At 37.5% G+C, this 20926-nt stretch overlaps 5 protein-coding genes, 1 long non-coding RNA gene and 1 pseudogene across 7 annotated transcripts; 4 read left to right on the top strand and 3 right to left on the bottom strand.

Annotated features, from left to right (window-relative positions):
* The first annotated feature begins 7019 nt into the window (after window positions 1-7019).
* Window positions 7020-8217, top strand: uqcc3 (ubiquinol-cytochrome c reductase complex assembly factor 3). The gene is made up of 2 exons (XM_016526023.1): window positions 7020-7321; window positions 7975-8217. The coding sequence occupies exons 1-2, from the start codon at window positions 7205-7207 to the stop codon at window positions 8101-8103; spliced, it is 246 nt and encodes an 81-aa protein (XP_016381509.1). The 5' UTR covers window positions 7020-7204; the 3' UTR covers window positions 8104-8217.
* Window positions 8218-8689: 472 nt separating this feature from the next.
* On the top strand, window positions 8690-9255 carry dmac1 (distal membrane arm assembly complex 1). The gene is made up of 2 exons (XM_016525986.1): window positions 8690-9098; window positions 9170-9255. The coding sequence occupies exons 1-2, from the start codon at window positions 8885-8887 to the stop codon at window positions 9232-9234; spliced, it is 279 nt and encodes a 92-aa protein (XP_016381472.1). The 5' UTR covers window positions 8690-8884; the 3' UTR covers window positions 9235-9255.
* A 97-nt stretch (window positions 9256-9352) lies between these two features.
* faub (FAU ubiquitin like and ribosomal protein S30 fusion b) lies at window positions 9353-10607 on the bottom strand. Its single transcript, XM_016525984.1, has 5 exons — window positions 10529-10607; window positions 10343-10427; window positions 10083-10227; window positions 9817-9872; window positions 9353-9705 (listed from the first exon to the last, which is right to left on the bottom strand). The coding sequence occupies exons 2-5, from the start codon at window positions 10415-10417 to the stop codon at window positions 9580-9582; spliced, it is 402 nt and encodes a 133-aa protein (XP_016381470.1). The 5' UTR covers window positions 10418-10427; window positions 10529-10607; the 3' UTR covers window positions 9353-9579.
* Window positions 10608-10807: 200 nt separating this feature from the next.
* LOC107718758 (39S ribosomal protein L49, mitochondrial-like) lies at window positions 10808-12131 on the top strand. Its single transcript, XM_016525983.1, has 4 exons — window positions 10808-10954; window positions 11121-11268; window positions 11435-11559; window positions 11668-12131. The coding sequence occupies exons 1-4, from the start codon at window positions 10844-10846 to the stop codon at window positions 11812-11814; spliced, it is 531 nt and encodes a 176-aa protein (XP_016381469.1). The 5' UTR covers window positions 10808-10843; the 3' UTR covers window positions 11815-12131.
* Window positions 12132-12356: 225 nt separating this feature from the next.
* Window positions 12357-14309, top strand: LOC107718755 (zinc finger HIT domain-containing protein 2-like). 2 transcript variants are annotated; one of them, XM_016525981.1, is made up of 2 exons: window positions 12357-12491; window positions 12590-14309. In XM_016525981.1, the coding sequence occupies exon 2, from the start codon at window positions 12638-12640 to the stop codon at window positions 14225-14227; it is 1590 nt and encodes a 529-aa protein (XP_016381467.1). In that variant the 5' UTR covers window positions 12357-12491; window positions 12590-12637; the 3' UTR covers window positions 14228-14309. The 2 variants fall into 2 exon arrangements, with proteins under 2 accessions (XP_016381467.1, XP_016381466.1); XM_016525980.1 differs by having other exon boundaries at window positions 12357-12496.
* A 242-nt stretch (window positions 14310-14551) lies between these two features.
* LOC107718761 (delta(14)-sterol reductase-like) lies at window positions 14552-20798 on the bottom strand (annotated as a pseudogene).
* On the bottom strand, window positions 18909-19851 carry LOC107718762 (uncharacterized). Its single transcript, XR_001637444.1, has 4 exons — window positions 19590-19851; window positions 19321-19386; window positions 19015-19211; window positions 18909-18921 (listed from the first exon to the last, which is right to left on the bottom strand). It is a non-coding gene; the product is annotated as an uncharacterized LOC107718762 (long non-coding RNA).
* Window positions 20799-20926: the final 128 nt, after the last annotated feature.

Raw genomic sequence — 20926 nt, 5'->3', positions numbered from 1 at the left:
GCAAAAGGTGGTAATTGAATTCTGGCAAAAAAGAAATAAGTAAATTGAAAAGGGATGAAACTGTGATAAGAATAAAAATGATTGAGGCAAATGATGAAGGCCAAGAGAAAGTTTATAAAGAATTTGAGCACATTCTTGCAAGTCTCAAGTAAAAGTAAATGTGAAAGACTGATAATGAAAAGGAGAGAGAGAAAGTGTGAGTGCACTGGAGTCAATAAGAGGCTAACACAGTTTGGTTGCCATGGAGACACAAAAAGAATGAAATGCATGGTTATGTTAGGTTGTCGCTCTCTCTCTCTCTCTCTCTCTTGCTTGCTGAAAATCAAAACCAAAAAGCCTGTCCAAAATAGGTTTTCTGTGCATGGCCGCACAGCTGAAACATTTGCCAAAGCTTTGAAAAGCAATTTGGTATGAAAATGGAGCAGGAAAATAGAACAGAGTACAGATAAATAAATAACATAAAAATTGTAGCAAAAAAAAATCTGTTTTTTTAAACATAAATTTTATCAAAGAGCAGCAGAGTGTAGTTAATGTGCAACGCATGCAGAAACATGCATGTAATCACACACAATCCATTGCCAAAGTCTATTTCTCTTTCTGCTCTTTCTCTCACTCTCTATTCAAAAAAGAATGAAATGCATGGTTATGTTAGGTTGTCTCTCTCTCTCTCTCTCTCTCTCTCTCTTGCTTGCTGAAAATCAAAACCAAAAAGCCTGTCCAAAATAGGTTTTCTGTGCATGGCCGCACAGCTGAAACATTTGCCAAAGCTTTGAAAAGCAATTTGGTATGAAAATGGAGCAGGAAAATAGAACAGAGTACAGATAAATAAATAACATAAAAATTGTAGCAAAAAAAAATCTGTTTTTTTAAACATAAATTTTATCAAAGAGCAGCAGAGTGTAGTTAATGTGCAACGCATGCAGAAACATGCATGTAATCACACACACTCCATTGCCAACGTCTATTTCTCTTTCTGCTCTTTCTCTCACTCTCTATTCACCTCTTGAGAGATGTTGCTATGGAAACTGGTTACAATTGATAAGTTTGAAACATGAGTGAGCCACAGACATGCTGCTGGTACATATAGACACACACACACAAAGAGAGAGAGAGAGAGAGAGAGACTGAGACAGCTACACTTGTATAGAAATGGTTCTCTTTTTGAAGAGCTGCTTTTCAAATCACCAAGGTTTTCCATCTGAAGGAAATGAAATGTTGTAGGATCAGCAATTTAATTCTTTATACCACTTAAGATGCCTTTTGTCAATAATGAATCAACAGCAAATGGCATAATTTGGTCTGATGTCTAGAAAGCCTGTCGGTGCTGTTGAATGCATGAGAACATCTCCCTAAAATTGGAAGAGTCATTTCCACAATATGATGAAATGACTGACAGAACATTAAGAAGGACAGTGGGAGACATGAATTATGCATCGGCGCAAATCTCAGTACGGGTGAACCTTATCAGAATTAAGATTAGGTTTAAAGTTAGGGTAAAAAGAACTTCAAATTAGAACAGTGGGTGAGAACTAAAAGTTAGAATGATAATGGGGTTGAGAGAATAAAGATAGTTTAGAGATGCTTTGGACACTAGACAAAAAGTCACCTGAGATTGCTTTTATCAGCACAAATAGGACTTAGTGAACAGGTAGAATACATTATGTGATAATACATCCATCCACACACACACACACACACACACACACACACACACACAAACACACACAGTGTATATAGAACGCATGAGATACTTTTTTTTTACAAAAATAAATGGCATCATAGGAAATTACATGTAAGACCTTGAAAACCATATTGTATTAAAAATACAAAAAAGTACATTAAATGAATAAATACATTAAAATAGTTTTTCAATAATTAATTAAAATTACAGTGCATAGTGATACAAGACACATGGAACTACCATTTGCCTTTTATTACCATTTATTTAGCGGTCATTGTGCAAAATGATTTAATGGCAGACCTGTGGTTGACCAATCAGAATTGATTATTCCATAAGCTGTTTAGCTTTCAATAAAGCACCACCATGCAAAATTACTTTCAGAAACATACTGCTTTGCTTACCTGCAGCACTTTCAATTTATTAGCATGTTTTATATAGTTCATACTATATACTTTATTTTATTTTATTTATCTTATTTTTTATTTTTTGGCAATGGCAAAAATAAGCAAGCTTACATTTACAAGTAAGTCCTTAAGGTACACCAAGGAGGATTTCAAATTAATAAATTAAGCAATAAATAGTCATTATTTTAAAATTAATTGGATTAATGAACACATTAGTAAGTACAAAAACAACTATTAATCAATTATTATGTAAAAAATAAAAAGTAAATAAATAAATTTTTATTTTGACAGCAAACGTGTGATTGACCAATCATAATCGAGTATCCCAGAAAGCCTTTTGCCATTCTTTACCGAACCCTACTAAAACTCAAATTACTAAAAAAAAAAACACACACAAAAAAAAGCAATTTATTCATTAGCTTTAATTTATGTTTTGGTGTATAGGCTACTCAGAATAAATAGACTATAAACAGCACTCAATGTTCCTGCTTAAGCTCAAGATGGAAAGGTCAGTTTTGCATAAAGCAGAAGTTTATGCACGTATGCACTTGTTTTACATTGTTTTACTAATAATGCGATTATAACTGACATTCTCTGCATTTGGGAAGTGCAGACATTCAGGTATCCAAACACACACACGCTCACGCGTTTCCCCTTCCCACAGATTATTTATGTACAACAACACATACGCAAATTGTAAGTGTGAATTAGTGTTTGAAATTCCGCTGAGGACTGTCAGTGGGCTCTAGTTCCCAACGCCATCAGAGCCATGATTAGCATTCATACTGGACACGCTGCTGTGAAATATCACACAGGACCACACAGGTGTTGAGGGGTATTAAACGCTGTCGAGAACATTATGAAAGCACTTTGTAAATAAAAAAATATATAGAATAGAGCAGACCAGGGCGCACTACCTCTTAAAATGCACAGGCACACCCATAATCACGCATATACCGCTGCAAATCGAAGGCAAACTACACACAGTCTACATACACACAGACACGCACATGAATATTTCCTTCAATGATCAGTGGCGCACCTTCGGGAAAAAACGGGTGTCATGGCAACAGGAGCAGGCATCTGCAAGCGTTACTGTGGCAATCAGAGAGGAAAGGCAGCCAGGGGGTTGGCGTGAGAGGTGTCATTATAGACTGAGTGATTTGGAGGGGGTGTGGGGGGTGCGAGAGGCAGGAAACGATTAAATATTCAAGCAATAACGCAGCCAGAAGAAATTATCTCGCTTTCTGCCTCAGAACATCACAGAAGTTTAAACCTTTAGCAGTCTGGAAATCAGAACTGTAAGGGTGAAGGAATCTGTAGTGTGGTCACAACATCTACTTGAAGGTTCTGAATGTGTCTGGGATGAGAGGGTAAAATCAGGAAATTTATCTAGAAAAAAAAAAGTTATTTTCCGACAAGTGAGCATAATTCTAAATTCTAATTCTAAAATCTAGTTTTTGCTCAAATATTTTGCATCCCAAAGAGGAAGCACCATAAACTGCAACACTACTATTCATGCTGTTGTAAATGTTTTTGCAGCCGGTTGCAGCTAATGCCAGATTTTTTATTTAAAACCAGAGCCATAGTTTGTTTAATCACGGTTTCATTAAAAAAGAAAAAGAAAAAAAAAAAACATTTAAATTTTGTTGTTCTTCCTGCTGTACTGAAAACATACCGAACCGTGACTTAAAAACCGAGGTACGTAATGAACCATCAATTTGTGTACCATTATACCCCTAATAAATAGTTATATAAAAAAAAAGAAAAGAAAAATCGCAGTAATCTTTCCAGCTAAACTAAAACATGCCAAACTAAATTTCCTACATGAGCGAATAATCATTAATTTAACCTATCAGCAAATTAGTTTCTTCAAGGGGATCCCTTAGGACTGCTTTGATGTACTGGATCAATCCATTTCAGTTTGACTTTGTGCATCACTTTCATACCACACGATATACAGGGTGTTTTTGCTGTAAAACCATAATAAATGAATATGGCATCTTCTTCGTTATAAGAGGCTTTTAGAATCATTGTGTGACTTTGTCTACTTTCTGGCAGTCATGGATAATAGCAGGTTATTTTAGTTGCACTGAGGTAACTCTAGCTGTAGCAACTGTGGTGTTTGTGCAGAAACTAGGGTTGCCATGGTAATGTTTTATAAGGGATGAACAAAGCTCTACATGTGCTCAGGCTGAGAAAATGTCGCTTAAAGGGACACTAATGTATACCTTCCGTTACAGCTATCTATTTTCCACCTTGACACTGATGGACACACAATATCAGCACTTATGTGATTTCTGCACACCCACCTAGCCTTCTCTGAGTCACACACACACACACTATTTAAGCTACATTTAGACCAGAAAGTATGTTAGAGCCATCTGGTGGACAGTATAATTAACTTCAGCTGTTTTGTGTTCTGTTGTGTTTTTTACTGTCTTGCTTATTTAGTCAGTGTGCAGCTTTGGAATGCGTTAATTTGACCCTGAAAATGACTAATATTTTAAAAAGCAGCTTTCATAATTGGTGTTGAAGTAATGATCTGTTATATAGTCAATGATTAAAGGCACAATATGTAAGATTTTTTTATTAAAGTATCCAAAAACCACTAGAACAGTGTTATATATTTTGCTGACTTGTGTACTTACATTATCCCAAATGTTTCGAAGAATGTTTAAATCCAGAGAAATAAGCAATTTTAACTAGTGACACGGAGTGTGTCCATAGTGTCATTGTGTCGCCTGTCAATGACGTCACAACCCCTCGATTTCCGAAAACATGGAAACACCAACGCCGCTTTAATATGTTGTGCGTTTTAATAGACCGGTGACGACCGCACAGAGTAGCATTATAACAGAACTTTCAAATGTATCTAGTATGATAAAACAGTGCTGCTTTTTTTCCCCACATACGCACGACCGGAAGGAGCGGAAGCGGTCGACTGTGGCATAATAAAAGCTCCGCTGCTTTCGAGCCGTGTGTCACGCTCGTTCAGCGGCCTCGTTTCGCTTCGACGGCTTTCAGCCTCACCCTGCTTCATTCTACTACGTTAATAAATCATTAGCTCATCCATGAACATGATTTCTGCCCGAGTCCCGTCGGATTGCATCGGCTGTGGGGATGAAGACGACAACTCCCATGATTCCACACTCAGTCACTGCGTCATCAAACTACGCCTTTGTCTCTTTGTTTATTTTGAATACGCGCCCTCTAGCGGCGAAAAATGACATATTGTGCCTTTAATACCTGACCCATTTTACCTCATCGTGGCAGATTCCACAAATAGTGTACATTTTGGTGTCAGTGACCCTTTTTTAAAGCATTAGATGCATTTTTGTGAGAACCATTAGATAACTATTATCTAATATACAGATAACCTAGCACGAAAAGTAGCTAGCTAAATGTCTGAATCCACTCTGCATAAAATGTAGATTTTTGCCTGTCCTGTGTCAGAGTTCTCGACCTTCTTGACTATATACAACAGTTAAAGAAATTGTTCATCCAATAATGAAAATTTGCTGAAAATTTGGAGGCCATCCATGATGTAGATGAATTTGTTTTTTCATCAGAACAGATTTGGAGAAATTTAGCATTACATCACTTGCTCGCCAATGGATCCTCTGCAGTGAATGGGTGCCGTCAGAATGAGAGTCCAAACAGCTGATTAAAACATAACAATAATCCACAAGTAATCATCACAAATCTTTTAACTTAAAAATGCCACTTCTGGCCAAAATACCGGTCCATAATCCATCCCTTGTTGCCCTCTCACATCAAAATCCACCAACAATTTTGTTTAGAACTGTTTAGGACTGTTTTTGCGTGTTAATGGCGCTTGATTTGTGCATATTTCTCTCATAATTCAGATGAGATGACTTTTTCACTGGAGAAAGCAACTGGACCAGAGAAGCTACTTTCACTGGATTTGCTCATTACAAACGCACAGCCTGCGGATTACTTACATTTCTTGTGGATTATTGTGATGTTTTTATCAGCTGTTTGGACTCTTATTCTGACGGCACCCATTCACTGCACATGATCCATTGGTGAGCATGTGATGTAATGCTAAATTTCTCCAAATCAGTTCCAATGAAGAAACAAACTCATCTACATGCTGGATGGCCTGAGGGGGAGGACATTTTCAATTTTGGGTGAACTAATTTTTTTTATGTCATACAACCCCTTATTTAACAACTGATTGTTTTCACATAATATTGAATTGATATTATATACATATAAAAAATATATTATTGTGCTTTTAACCAGACATGTTATATTATGCTGCATTCAGTATTTTGTGAGCAATCCTGTTGTGGATGACTTTACCCATTACAAAAAATGCAACAACTTGTGTGAAACCCAAGAAGGAACATTATTTGGATCCTTTCCAAACCATTATCATTCCATTCTTGTTTCATTCATTTTCCATTCTGTAAAAAATGAATGAATGAATGAATGAATACATAAATCAAACAAAATTAAATGATCAAAACAACTTTATTTAATTTATGGGAATATATTATCAATAACTGCAAACCATCCCATAATAATAAATCCCCTACTTGTAACTTAATTTAGAAAAACATGGCAATGCTATTAACCGTTCTGACATTGTTTTTCTATTTAATATTTATTTATTCGTTTGTTGTCTATTTATTTAGATGTTAATGAAGTTTATATCGCTTTATATCGCATCGTTTCAAAGTTTTATTTATACAGACATTTTCACTGTTGTGTTAACAGAAAAGAAAAAAAAAAGATTGGAAACTAAAACAGCTCTTATATTAAGTTTGACCTCTTATAAGGCTGAATATCAACATTTACTTAAAGTGAAGCACCTCCTTTGTTATGAAGAAAGTGCGACTACAGGCTAATATGCAGCACTTATAAGAACATGTCACCTGTCCGTTTGCTTAATCATACTGACCAATCTGCCAGTAACCGGTTAAAAAGTTGTATAATAGAACTCCCACAATCCACTGCATCGTGTCAACTGTGAGAGTGTGCGGTGTGTTGTATACTGACCTAGCTTTTCCCGCGACCTGGGGGAGCTGATCATTTATACCACGCGGATAATTATTGCGTTGGACGTGCTCGCGGAGAGCTCGTGTACACCATGAGCAGAATGAGGACCCTCCTGGCCTCGATCGGGGTGGTCGGGCTTGTCGCTATGGGCTACGGAATGTGGGCCGTAATTTCACCTGGAGAGGAGAGGAAAAGGGAAATATTAAAGGTACTGAAACATTGCAGTTTTATAAATGAGAAACATAAACCTGTTATGATTAACTTGCATAAACGTGGGGCGTTGTTTTCACGACTATGACAAGCACGAACGACTCGTGTCATTGTTTGTCAACAATTCAGTTTTATAATGAACGTTTTACACGATCTATTATTAACGAATTAATTTAATCGGGATCGTGTTTTATACGCACTGATTGTGATGATTACTCCCTCTGGTCAAATTTTACGCCTCTTGGTTAATAGCAGTGAGAGAACTACATTAATTGTTATTGTTATTGTTCTGTTGCATTGAATGCCGTTGACATGGATCACAATACACATGTTATTTTTTCCGTAATGGCTCACACATCGCCGAGGAATGTTATAAAAAATAACAGCTGATCAGAGTTGTGTTCTGGGGCCAGTTGCATAAACATAGTTTGTGTATTACAAACTAGTTTGACCAACTAGCAGTTAGCCAGTGGGTAATCAGTCTTACTTTTTGGATTCACATTAGACCCAGTCTACCTTTTTGTAACTGACTTTAAAAAAAAGTTATGACCAGTCTTGAAGAAAATAAATTAGATGACTAACTTTTTAAGACTAGTCTAAGCAGTTTATGCCACATGCCCCTGATCCGTCTCTTCATTTATTTTTTTTCAGAATCTGCCAGAGGCCAACCCTGTCCGAATGGAGGAGACCAGAAAGAGAAATGCTCTCATGCTTCAAGTTTTAAAGGATGCTGCTGAGACGAATGATAATGTTGCACGTGGATTCGGGGGGCAGAAATGATAGAATGTGTTTTCACAGATATCAGACTTTCACTTGCCACTAGCAATCTGTAAATGCATGGGGAGGAGAAATATGAAGCCAGTGACATATTTAAAAATAAATGATCTGAAAATGCTCCATGTCATATATTGATCACTTGATGGACATTGCCATGAATGGCATGTTCTGTCAGTTTTGCTTTGCTCGTGTTTCCATTGCTGGAAATTAATCTTAAAATGGTAGCTGTGTTTCGGACCATGTTCCAAAAAATAAAAAAACAAGCTGTCGTTACCTGCTAGTAGCTGGTTTGTGGCTGGTCCAAAATGGACCACAACCTTGGATAAGAAGTTTGAAAGCATTGTTGCTTCACAGTTAAAATTGTTTGTCTATTTATATACATATTTATGGCGATTGTATCGCAAATAAAACTTTAAACGTGTTTTGTGTGTTTTACTAATATTTAGCAATTTTCTAATAAAGTATACATTCCGATCTTGAATAAGCTTGATGAGTGTTGCCGCTCTGTAATCGCGTCTGCGCAACATGCACAGCGATGACTTGCACGAGTGCAAAAACAACACTGCCGCTAAATGCTTCCGGTGTTTGAGGTCATTGTTACACTGATATTTCTCACACAATTCGCTTATAGCGATGGAGTTGGTGGACAGTTCTCTGTATGGACATTAATGATGTTGCCAAATTATTTGGAAAACAGGCAGTACCCCTTGTTAAAAACAACAGAGACCAGTACTAGGGAACGTTGACACTTTTATCCGCTTGGATAAGACACTTTAACCTGAACATGTCCAATCCACAACCGCTACCGGAGAAGTCGATTCCGGTCACGTCGCAGGCGACTGGAAAACCGCTGTTGGGGGACTGCTGGAGCTGTCGAGTCCTCTCTGGAGGGGGGCTGCTGGCTTCAGGGGGATATGTGGGCATGCAAGCGCAGAAAGTCATGCGTCTAGGTGGACCCGCATCTATGGGCACAGTGGTTCAGATGATGTTTGCTGCAGGTGAGCTCATTCGTGCACTCTGTGTTATGAGACATGAAATCAGAACTGACACTGATCTACTCTTTCCTTAGGTTTGGCTGCCTGGGGCCTCGTGGTGATCTTTGATCCAGTGGGAAAGAAGACCAGAATAGCATAACTTTCCATTTGGTCTTCCTATATTGACAAGGACTTTTGAATGATTCATCAAAGCCACACTGGCAGAGTTATCAAATTCAAATAACTGTGAGAATGTAATGACACATGATTCAATCATATTTCATTAAATGTTTTTATTTGCAACTTACAAAATCTTTCTTTCACCAAAGTGATTCAGTGTCTAATAATGACATACTTTACACATCATTATAGCACATAAAGTGCCCAAAATAATTAGTTTTCATGAATCAGCTGGCTTTTGTATTACATTTTTCCACCCATCAGCAATGTCCAAGTGGTCAGCCAAATAATGCAGTGAACATTGACAGTCATTTTGAAGAGCAAATTATGAGTTGGCATTTGGCCCTTTCTTTTTGCCAAACGTTGGGACGACATTTACAAAGCGCCGATTGTACTGAATTCTTCTCTTTGCCCTGCCGGTCTTTTTCTTTTTCTTCTCTTGCTTGTCCACCTGAAACGATCAATATCAGTGCACAACATCAATAAACCAGTACATGCCCAAAATGATTATTTAAAAAATATATATATTATGTGATATGAACATCGTTGACATGTATCTCACCTTGGGAGTTTGTCCTCTGACTTTGCCTGCTCTAGCCAGGGAACCGTGGACTTTGCCTTTAGTTGGGAACCAAAAGTTATGTTTATGAAAATGTCCAAACCAAGATAATGCATTATAATGTAGCCAGTTACTCAAAAATGAATATTTATACTTCTATTTTCAGCACAAAAGAAGTTTAAAACAATGTAATTCATCAGATATTCCATCTTGTACAACAATGGCATGATAAATAGTCACAAGCAGAGTGCAGTAAAGTTGATCTTTACCTCCTAACAGCCTCGATGAGACCTCAAGAGTGTTGAACTCCTCAATCCCAGACTGACAGATCAGTGTCTCATCCTCAAGAGGAACCCCGCAGAGAGATATGACCTGATCATCACAGGCCAGACCCTCCAAAGCTTCGATCTGAGCCTGAAAAACAAGTAGTTAATGACAATAATAAAGAAATAATTCCCTTTTCGCATTCAAGTTTTTCTAAATTAACGATAAATAAAAATGTGGGCTATCAGAAAAGAAAAAAAAAAACCTTGATATGGGCAACAGTCTCTGAGCCATTCAGATGAACAGAGTGCAAAGTCTGGCCACGAACAAACAACTGCATGATGTTCGGTCTTCATAAAACAGAGAATTAAAATATGTAATCAGCTTGACAAAATCAATACAAACCGCACAATATAAACAATATTATTATTTAAATATTAAAAGTACTTACCTAAATCGCTGTTGATAAGTATGAACGCCAAACACACGACGTCAATATCAAGTCTAAAAAGCATTAGGCCTGCCTGCGCATGCTCATTTTATTAAAGCCATATAAAAGTCCCCATGACAGCATTTTTTGTATTGTAATATTACGTATAAATTTCTTGATACATAGAAGTGAATACAACATTTTATAAATGTAGAATTTTATTCTGAAATTATTATTTCAATAATTTATTATTCTGCATTTTTCTTTGTGTTGTCCATAAAGTTTTTTCATTCAAACCCATGACGTCATGTTCCGCTGTCCTTCCTGTCTGCCGAAATGGCCGCCTCCATCAGAAGCATGTCTCTGACAGTCTGCCGAGCTGCGAGAGTTGCTTACAGGGCTTCTTATTCAGTCACACGTTCATTGAGTACTGGGGCTTGCTTAAGAGTTAGTATTACAATCCGTTTTACTGTATAATTTATCCAGGTAGTATTAAAATCAGTGGTGCATCAGCTGTCACAGTATAGATTTGCATAGAATGATTTGTTCTTGAAATGTTACGAGCAACAAACAGTCCTTCTTGTTTTCACAAGACGGTTTTGTTTCATTTTAGACAGAAAGCAACCCTGCTGAAGGATCATGGGGCTTCATTGAATCCACAGAGGAGTTCAGGTTTGTGGAGAGACTTATTCCTCCTTCACGCATCCCAACTCCACCTAAACATGATGGTCCTGTACCGTCAGGATGGATCCCAGCGTCAGGTGAACACACTTGTATTTTTACCTTACATGGAATAATGTGTATCATACTATTGGTGTCTTAGCTATAAGGGATGGATGTTTTGCTTGATGTTTAATCTGTGAAGTCGGGAAAGCATTATGTGAGATTCTCATTCGTGGAGTTCTGTTTTTGTTATTAATTATATAGTTACGCCACCTTCACTGCCTTACATGATCCGTCGCTCCCGAATGCACAATGTGCCTGTGTATTCGGACATCAAGCATGGGAATCAGCACAGCACTCTGCTCAGAAAGGTTGAGGGAGACATATGGGTTAGTGTAATGAACAGACCTGTTTAGAAGCACAGTGTAATATATTAGTTATTTTAATTCTTTAAAAACTAATTATTTTATTAACTTTTTGTCAATTATTATTTCCAGGCCCTGAATAAGGATGTTAAGGAATTCCTGCTGGGGCTTACGGGCAAAGAACCTCCAACACAGGTCAATGAAGTAACTGGGACCATCAGAATTAAAGGGCAGTTTGATAAAGAGCTGAAGGACTGGCTACTGAAGAAGGGCTTTTAAATTCTGATGTGGGCACAGCTAATGAACTGAACTGCAATACAAAGGCTGAGAGGAAATGTATAAGAATGTTCTCTCCTCCTTAAAGTGGACAAACTGTAAATTATCATAAGTGTACCATTTTCAATACCTGTGTTTGGTTATTGTATTAAAGAGTTTATGATTATATCCAACATGTTTCCATGTTGTCCCAGTTGTTTAGGATTGAGACAAATACATGTAAGGTGTTCACTAAATCCTATTTGCAATACTTGTGTCTGAAAAAAGGCCTAATATAAATCTGTGCATCTAATTATGCATGCACTTTTGTTCAAATGCAAACATCACACAATTATGCATACAGTAATAAAACAGTAAAAAAAAAGAACAACTGCTACAAAAAGTGGAATATATGTGAAGAAACATCATAATGAAAAGATCAAAATAATAGAAGAAAATTTAAAATTAAATAAACAGTGTAACAAATTAGATCAATCTATCTATCATGCGCAAATATTGCGCAGTTTTGACGCTTAAAGAGCAAGGGCACGAATGCGTCATCATGTTGCGACGACCAACGTTATTCTAACGTGACGCTTCAGTATGAAAGCGTACTTAAAAACACGAGCTGAAGAAAATATCCGCTATTTTTAATACATTTGTACGTGCGCGGAAACGAAGTGCGCATACACACATTCTTGGTCAGGTAATAATTTATTAAAAATCTGTTATGCTTTTGTGAATATTTAGACTTTTATTAACATTAGACTTTAATACCTTTTTTTCTTTTTAATTGCAGATCTGAACTTTTCTATTAATGCAGTCTACCTTCGTTAATTAGCTGCTCATGGATCCTGTTGTTAGACGTAAAATCCCTGCGTGTGTTCGTTTATTACTCACTGATAGTGCAGCAAAGGAGGAAGAACACTTAAGCGACTGGCCTGAAATAGACTCTGAATCAATTACCACCAAAGATGGGATTGCACTTCCCCAAAGAGGGACTAATGAAACTCTCCTGACACCTGCAAATGGGACAGAGGGTGGAACTACTGCATCATCAATCAAGCCATGTGGGCTTTGCTTATCCAACCCTTCCTGTTACACTTGCCCAAGGTGTAACATCCCATATTGCGGCCTGGCTTGTTACAAGAGTCAGAATCACTCTTCATGCTCAGAGGAGTTTTACAAAGAGTCTGTGCTGCAGGAGCTGAAATCCCAAGGTGTCACAGATGAGGAGGGGAAAAGCAAGATGCAGGAAATTCTGCTCCGGCTCAGACAGAGTGCAGAGAGCGAGGGAGGGATGGAGAATTTATTAAGGAACTTGGGAGATGATGAAACTAGTGTGACCGAAAAAGACGCACATGCTTTGGAGCTGCTTTCTCAGTTAGCAGAGATTCAATCTAGTGGGGATGAAAAAAGTCATGAGGTGCAAGAACTACTAGCAAAACTCAGAGATATTGAAGATGGGAGTGATGAAGAGGAAGCTGATTTAGCTGAAAAGTTAGCAGGCCTGGATATTGACTCTATTTCAGAGGAAGAACTCTGGTCGTTGTTGTCAGCCCAGGAAAAGGAGAAATTTGAGAGACTGGTGAAAGAAGGTAGCATCGGTGGGCTGGTTGTCCTGTGGAGCCCCTGGTGGGAACGGCATGAGAAAGATACTAAAGCACTAATCGAGGAACTTCAGTCTGAGAATGATGAAAAAATGCATAATGTGAATGTTAAAAAAGACAGAAAAATTAAGAAAGTCAGTAGCAATAAAGTAAAATCGGACCAATCACAGAGAAGCCCAATCCCTCCAATAAGCGCCAAAATTGCTCCTCTTCACACACTATCTTCAAACCCATCTCCTCTAGTGCGGTACAACCTGATCAATGCTCTTTATGGATACACCTTCTCGCTGTGTCTCTATAATGGAGACATCTCAGAGATGTTGCTGGAGTTCTGTCAGGTGGTGCTTGCCATCTCAGATGGTTTGGGTGCCAGACGGGTCTTCAACTCTGTCTCTGAGGCTCTCGACGCCGGAATAAGAGCTGTATCTGCAGGGGGATACTTTGATCGCGAGGACCCTTTAGCTCCACTTCGAGCTGTGGAAGCAGTGGCTCATATTCTGACTGGAGAAAGCAGAGAGGGTGCTGTTGGATATTCACTGTCTGCTTTGTCCCAGCTGCGCACAGCTTTGAGCAAGGCAAAGGCTTCTGTTCCAAAAGAAGAAGAGCAGATGAGGCGGATGTATTTTCAAGCTGGAAAGAAGTGTGAGTTTTTTCAGTCTTGGGTGAAGGAGAATCCCAAAGTTTTGAGGAGTCTGGCAGGATGTGTGTGGACGGACTATGAGAGAAGGGAGATGGAGAGGATGACATTAGAGGGAGAGAAGAAATGTTTGGAAAAGGGACGGGAAAATAGTAGAGGTAAAGGTGGCTTGATAGAAGAGATTGAGTGAGATTGTATTGTATATATTTGTAAATAAAAAGTAATAATTTAAAATAAAATAATTTGTATTATGGGCATTTGTGTCAGTTTTTGTTTTTTTATTTAAGAATTAAATACAAGTAGTTTAGTGGATAATTAACAGGTCATTTTTGTGTTACTTTTACTATCGGTGGTTGTTTAGCCTTTAAATGTCTTTAATGCTACAGTCCACACTTGTAGATTGCATTGAACACATGATAATGAAAATGTTTTTAATAATATAACAGAATATATTTTTCATATTTTAAAAACATTTAAATGAATGTAAAGCAATGTTATGATTCAAATAAAAACAATATATGCAGTAAATTTTGTAGTGTCCAGTTCTCTGCACTGATGATGACATATCCACTGGTTGCTCACACAACAATCTGTTGGTCGTTCAGAACATATCAGTCTGCATTAATAAATGTACGGGAGTATTCTGTAGGGCACTCGTCTGCAGTATGTATCCCAGGCCAGTCCGTATTTGGCTCTGCAGTGTTTCTCATCTCTGGCCTCTCGGTGGATGAGCAGAATGGTGAAATATATGACATAGAAGTAAGGCAGAATATGTGACATTCCTAAGAAAAAAAAGTTGGAATAAACAAATTATTCAATTATACTGCAATTTTCATATTCATGGCAAGACCCAGATAGTTAAAAATACAATGGCAAACACCAGTTTCTTACAGAAAATATAAAATTTCTTAATTCTTTTTAAGTAAAAATAATCTTAAAAAGCATTATTTTTACTTAAATTTTAGATGACACTTAAACATATCTAAATACTTTACCAAATTAGAACAATTTGATTAGCATTATATGATTTTTATTATTATTTCTTTGTGAATTTGCTTATTCACGTGACAATTGGCAATTAAGAAGCCAGATGGTATGGCACTAAATGACCTAGTTTCTATATGCCATTACAAGCCACTGAAATGGCAGTTCCAAACAAAAGTTGAAAAAAGAAAGACTACAGTCTTTATATATCAAACCTGCCATACAGCTTGGGCAGTGAGGAGCTGTGCTCCCTGTTTTCAGCATTTGGGTATGTGACCAGCGCAAAGGTTATGATGAACAACAACCGGAGCATGGGTTATGAATTTGTTTCATATTCCTGGATTAATTATGCAATTATAGCTATTTCATTAATGAATGGCTATATTGTCAGCAACTGACTACTGAAGGCTGCTTTCTCCCATGGTGCAGAGAAAAAAAGGAAATAGAACCCCAGCAAAGCACAAAAAATAGCCTTATCCCTGGTGGAAAGAAAACAAAAATCTTAAACCTCTTATATCCCTATACTGAATGAAATCAATCCACATTTCTGATATGGAATACAGCCAGGAATTAAGCCACACTATGTCGGTCCATCTGGCAAGAGGAGAACTGGCCCCCCAAATAAGCCTGGTTTCTCCCAAGGTTTTATTTTTTTCTCCATTTTTGTCACCGTTGGAGTTTGGGTTCCTTGCCACTGTCGCCTTTTGGCTTGCTTAGTTGGGGACACTTAATATTTGGCAATATTACTTGACTGCACAGACAATATTGGATGAGAACTGAACTGAGCTGATGATATCACTGTTTTCTCCAGAGCTGCTTTATAGATTAATTAAGCTGATTCCATAATTGATGGACTTTACACAGTTATTGAACTGAACTGAATCAACAATGAACTGATTTCAACTGAATGCCCCAACCATTAACAATTTATAATTATATTCACTTACTGAATCTTTCTAATGTTACATATTAGAATGGGTCTTTTTACCCCATTAATTCCCAGTCCCAACTTTTGAAAAATCTTCACACATTTAATTTCCATTTTAAGATATGGGGGTAAAGATGGCCTTGTATGAGTTCTTGTTTTTATATTTAGAACATATGAAATGGTTAAGCAATATCACATGACCAATAGTGTTGTTTTTCCTGAATACCAGTGCAAATAGTGCAAATGTGATATTGATTTTATACAACTAACTCTCTCTCTCTTCCTTCGGCTTGCTCCCTTTTTTTTTTATCAGGGGTCGCCACAGCGGAGTGATCCGCACAAACGATTTGGCACATGTTTTTACGCCGGATGCCCTTCCTGCATTTTATACAACTAACTAAGACGTTATAAGTTGACATTGATATTGTCAATGTCATGTGTTTTTCCTTACAATCAGTTAAATCAATTCACTTACCACAAGGCAGGGACCACGCCAGAGCCATGAGAAGGTCCCCCAGGTAATTTGGATGCCTGACAAACCCCCACCACCCTGATACCAACAGACACTTTCCTGTTGCTGTGGCGATAGTTTCCAGGTCTACAAGTCAAAAAGAAAGATGAGAAAATTCACCATTTATGTTAATCTGGAAGCCATAATTTAGTCTCCAGTAAGAAATTCTCCCTTTTCTTCATTTTAGATACTGATAATGTATAAAGTGTTCAAAAACAATGTTCACTGAATACAAACTCAAAGTAGGTAGCATATCAAAAGCACTGTGATTACTAACGTGCTACACTTTTATGTGTGGGGTCTCTTCTGAACTGATTTTTCTGAGAGTTAGACTTCCGGAAAATGTAATAACCAATTCCTGCGAAAGATTAAAAAGAGGAGAGTTAGAAAACGTTAAACATTCAGACTGCTGCAAAACAGGCTGTAGATTACCATTTAGAAGAATAATCCCCGCTGCTCCAAGAGTACTAAGTGACTGTGGGTGCACAACCAGAAACATGGCCTGAAGACCATACGTGAAGGGAACCCAGGCCAGGTCGCCAAATGCCAGCATGAACCCAAATCCATCATGCACAATGTCCATAGTAGTAAGCACAGCCTCCTGCAGACACATAGAAAAGTATAATGTTGTGTGTATTTGGGACTCAGTGTATATAAATATATGTATGTATATATTTTCAGACTAGACTAGATTTCTCATACTTCATTCCACAGAGCATCTGTCACATAGAGGAGCTGGAAGCCGTTGACAAGCTGCATGGCAAGAGATGGAGAGCCCCTCAACTCCACTTCTTTCATTAACATCCCCAGGTTTATTACCACCTGAAAAACAACAACATAAAAGAGAGAAAGTTGGTAAAAAATACTTTGGTGTTTCAAATAAATGCTGTTCTTTGAATCAGCAAATTGAAAGAATGATTTCTGAAGGATCATGTGACACTGAAGACTGACTGCTGAAAATTCAGCTTTCTATCACAGGAACAAATTACATTTTAAAATATATTCAAATAGAAAACGGTTATTTTCAATTGTAATAATATTTAACAATATTACTGTTTACACTATTTTTTGATCAAATAAATTCAGCCTCTGAGCATGAGGCACTTCTTTCAAAAACTTGAAAAATATTACCAATACAAATATTTGAACAATAGCAGATATATTTCTATACATATATTTACATGTGGATGTAAACATATTGTGAGACTCTTACCCAGCCTATTAATCCAGGTCTTAGTTCACAGAAATATTTCAAGTCAAAGTCTCCAATGCGAGGGTTGAGCTCTCGACCCATGAAGAAGTCATACAGAGGATTTCCTACAAATGACAATGTAACTGCATTGGCAAATAATTCAAAGAGACAGAAAGTAGAAGCATCTGGAATATCTGACAGGTCAAAAAGGTAGCGTGTCTGTATGAATAATGAAATGTTACTCATAGACAAAAGATAATATCAGAAAATCACACTAATTTGTAAATACCAGGACTGATAATCTCACCTGTGTTTCCTCCAAGTGATAAAGCATGTTGAGGTGCCCAGAAAGAGCGGATATACAGGTACATAGACAGCAGGTAGGACACACCAATGGCACATACAGCCAGAGGCAAAATCAGCTCAAACAGATACCCGAGTGGCATTCCCAGCCAAAGACATACTATCAACAGGACAGCAGTAATGCTCAGGGCATGGAAACCTAAGAAATAAAGATGTAAAATTCTGGTCACAATCATATCTACAAATATAAACATATACATATATAGTACACTACCTTTCAAAAGGTTTAGAAAGGTTTAGTGTCAGTAAGGTTTTTTTTCTTTGCCATCACAGGAATAAATTACATTTTAAAATGTATTAAAATAGAAAACAGTTATTTTAAATTGTAATAAGATTTCACAATATCACTGTTTTTACTGTATTTTTAAACAAAATGCAGCCTTAGTGAAAGTAAAGAGACTTTCTTCAAAAACGTTAAAAACATTTTTTAAATTAAATTAAATTTTTTTTTAATTAAGCAATAAAGCTTCTTATTTTTCTTTAGAACTGTATAATATATATATACAGTGTGTGTGTGTGTATATATATATATATATATATATATATATATAATTAATTTTTTTGTTTTTGTTAAATTAATCTTTACATTTTTTTGTAAGACTGCACAGTCTTGAATTATGAAACTGCTATATAACTTAAATGAACTGAAGCACAGTCCAGGTATAAGGGGAAACTAGAGTTTACTGACAAATGGAATTTGAACTCTACTTTGTATGTAATAGGTGGTAAAACCAAGGACAAGATGTCAAAGACTATCGCATTTAATTTGTGTGAACAAAAACTATCCTGTTTAATTTATGTCAAACACACAAAGGCATTAAAAAATTATTATTAGCATTATTTGTATAACATTACAAACAGGCAGACAGCATATATTACCATTAATAGGATATATCCTTCAGAAACCTGTTAACAAATGAAGAGTTTAATTTCTGACATACTCTCTTAAGAAAATAACCTAATTTGTCTTTCAAAGAAACAAATGATACACTATCTCACCTTCCCTATGGGCAGTAGATAGAGAAAACTCTGCAAGGTGATCCAACCTACAACCAGAACCGCGGCCAAAGGGTCCCATAACTGTGCTGCGGGGGGTAAATGAGGAGGCCACTGCAGGACACTGGCTGCTGGAGACCGACACACACTCAGCAGGTACAGAACCGTCAGAGGCAGGAACACAGGGATGCAGGTGGCACCTGGACAGGTGAGGTGGACAAATGAACTCCAATTTGGCACAGTAGCCAGTAGCCACATATCATTACACATACACAAACATATGCATACATGCAACAAATATTAGCTCACCAAGAGCACCTCCAAATTCCTTTTCAGCTGAATGTGTTGCTTTGTGCTTGTTAGGCTTCATTTTGCCTGTTTGAGACAAAGATGAGGCCTTAGCATGTTTGGCAAAACAAATATAGTATACAAGAATAGTGTATTATTTAAATGTCAGTGCGTTTGTTAAATGCAGTAGTTTACGTCATGATTATTTTCAGACTTCATCGAATCAACCAAATAACCCTGTAGTAACATTAATATATACATAAAATATATATAGCGTATTTTTCTCTTACCTCTGTTTCCCACAAACTTACTGTTATATTGTATGGAAACCGCTCATCATCATCACTGTAGATGTCTGAGTAAGTGAAGCCTGCGATCAGAACACGCTGTTTGCCTTTGCGCCATCTGACCAATCAGCGCGTACCGCTGCTATCAGAAGCGTGGGGAGAGACAACCAGGGAACCAATCAGAATCAAAGACGAGCGGATGAAACCGCCCCCGATGCCTTCCTGACCAATGGCGAAAGCGTCTGTTCTGGCTCCATATTACAGTGCATTCAATAACAACGTCAAAGACTATCGCATTTAATTTGTGTGAACAAAAACTATCCTGTTTAATTTATGTCAAACACACAAAGGCATTAAAAATGTATTATTAGCATTATTTGTATAACATTACAAACAGGCAGACAGCATATATTACCATTAATAGGATATATCCTTCAGAAACCTGTTAACAAATGAAGAGTTTAATTTCTGACATACTCTCTTAAGAAAATAACCTAATTTGTCTTTCAAAGAAACAAATGATACACTATCTCACCTTCCCTATGGGCAGTAGATAGAGAAAACTCTGCAAGGTGATCCAACCTACAACCAGAACCGCGGCCAAAGGGTCCCATAACTGTGCTGCGGGGGGTAAATGAGGAGGCCACTGCAGGACACTGGCTGCTGGAGACCGACACACACTCAGCAGGTACAGAACCGTCAGAGGCAGGAACACAGGGATGCAGGTGGCACCTGGACAGGTGAGGTGGACAAATGAACTCCAATTTGGCACAGTAGCCAGTAGCCACATATCATTACACATACACAAACATATGCATACATGCAACAAATATTAGCTCACCAAGAGCACCTCCAAATTCCTTTTCAGCTGAATGTGTTGCTTTGTGCTTGTTAGGCTTCATTTTGCCTGTTTGGGACAAAGATGAGCATTTAGCATGGCTGACAAAACATTTATAGTATACAAGAATAATGTATCATTTAAATTACAGTGCGTTTGTTAAATACAGTAGCTGTGTAGTATACGCGTTTGTAACGTCATGATTATTTTCAGACTTAATCTAATCAACCAAATAACCCTTTAGTAACCTATTAATGTATACATAGAGGGTATTTTTCTCTTACCTCTGTTTCCCACAAACCTACTGTTATATTGTATGGAAACCGCTCATCATCACTGTTAATGCCTGAGAGGAGGTGACGCCTGCGCTCAGAACAAGCTTGTTCTGTCTTTGCTGTATCTGACCAATCAACGCGTACCGCTGCTATCACAAGAGTGGGGAGAGAAAACCAGTGAACCAATCAGAATCAGAGACGAGCGGCCGAAACCGCCCCTAATGTTT

This window comes from Sinocyclocheilus rhinocerous, unplaced genomic scaffold (assembly GCF_001515625.1).
Source record: "Sinocyclocheilus rhinocerous isolate Xijiao unplaced genomic scaffold, SAMN03320098_v1.1 scaffold1655, whole genome shotgun sequence".
Taxonomy (NCBI): Eukaryota; Metazoa; Chordata; class Actinopteri; order Cypriniformes; family Cyprinidae; genus Sinocyclocheilus; species Sinocyclocheilus rhinocerous.
The sequence above is the reverse complement of the archived record's forward strand: the minus strand, read 5'-3'. Positions and strand labels throughout refer to the sequence as shown.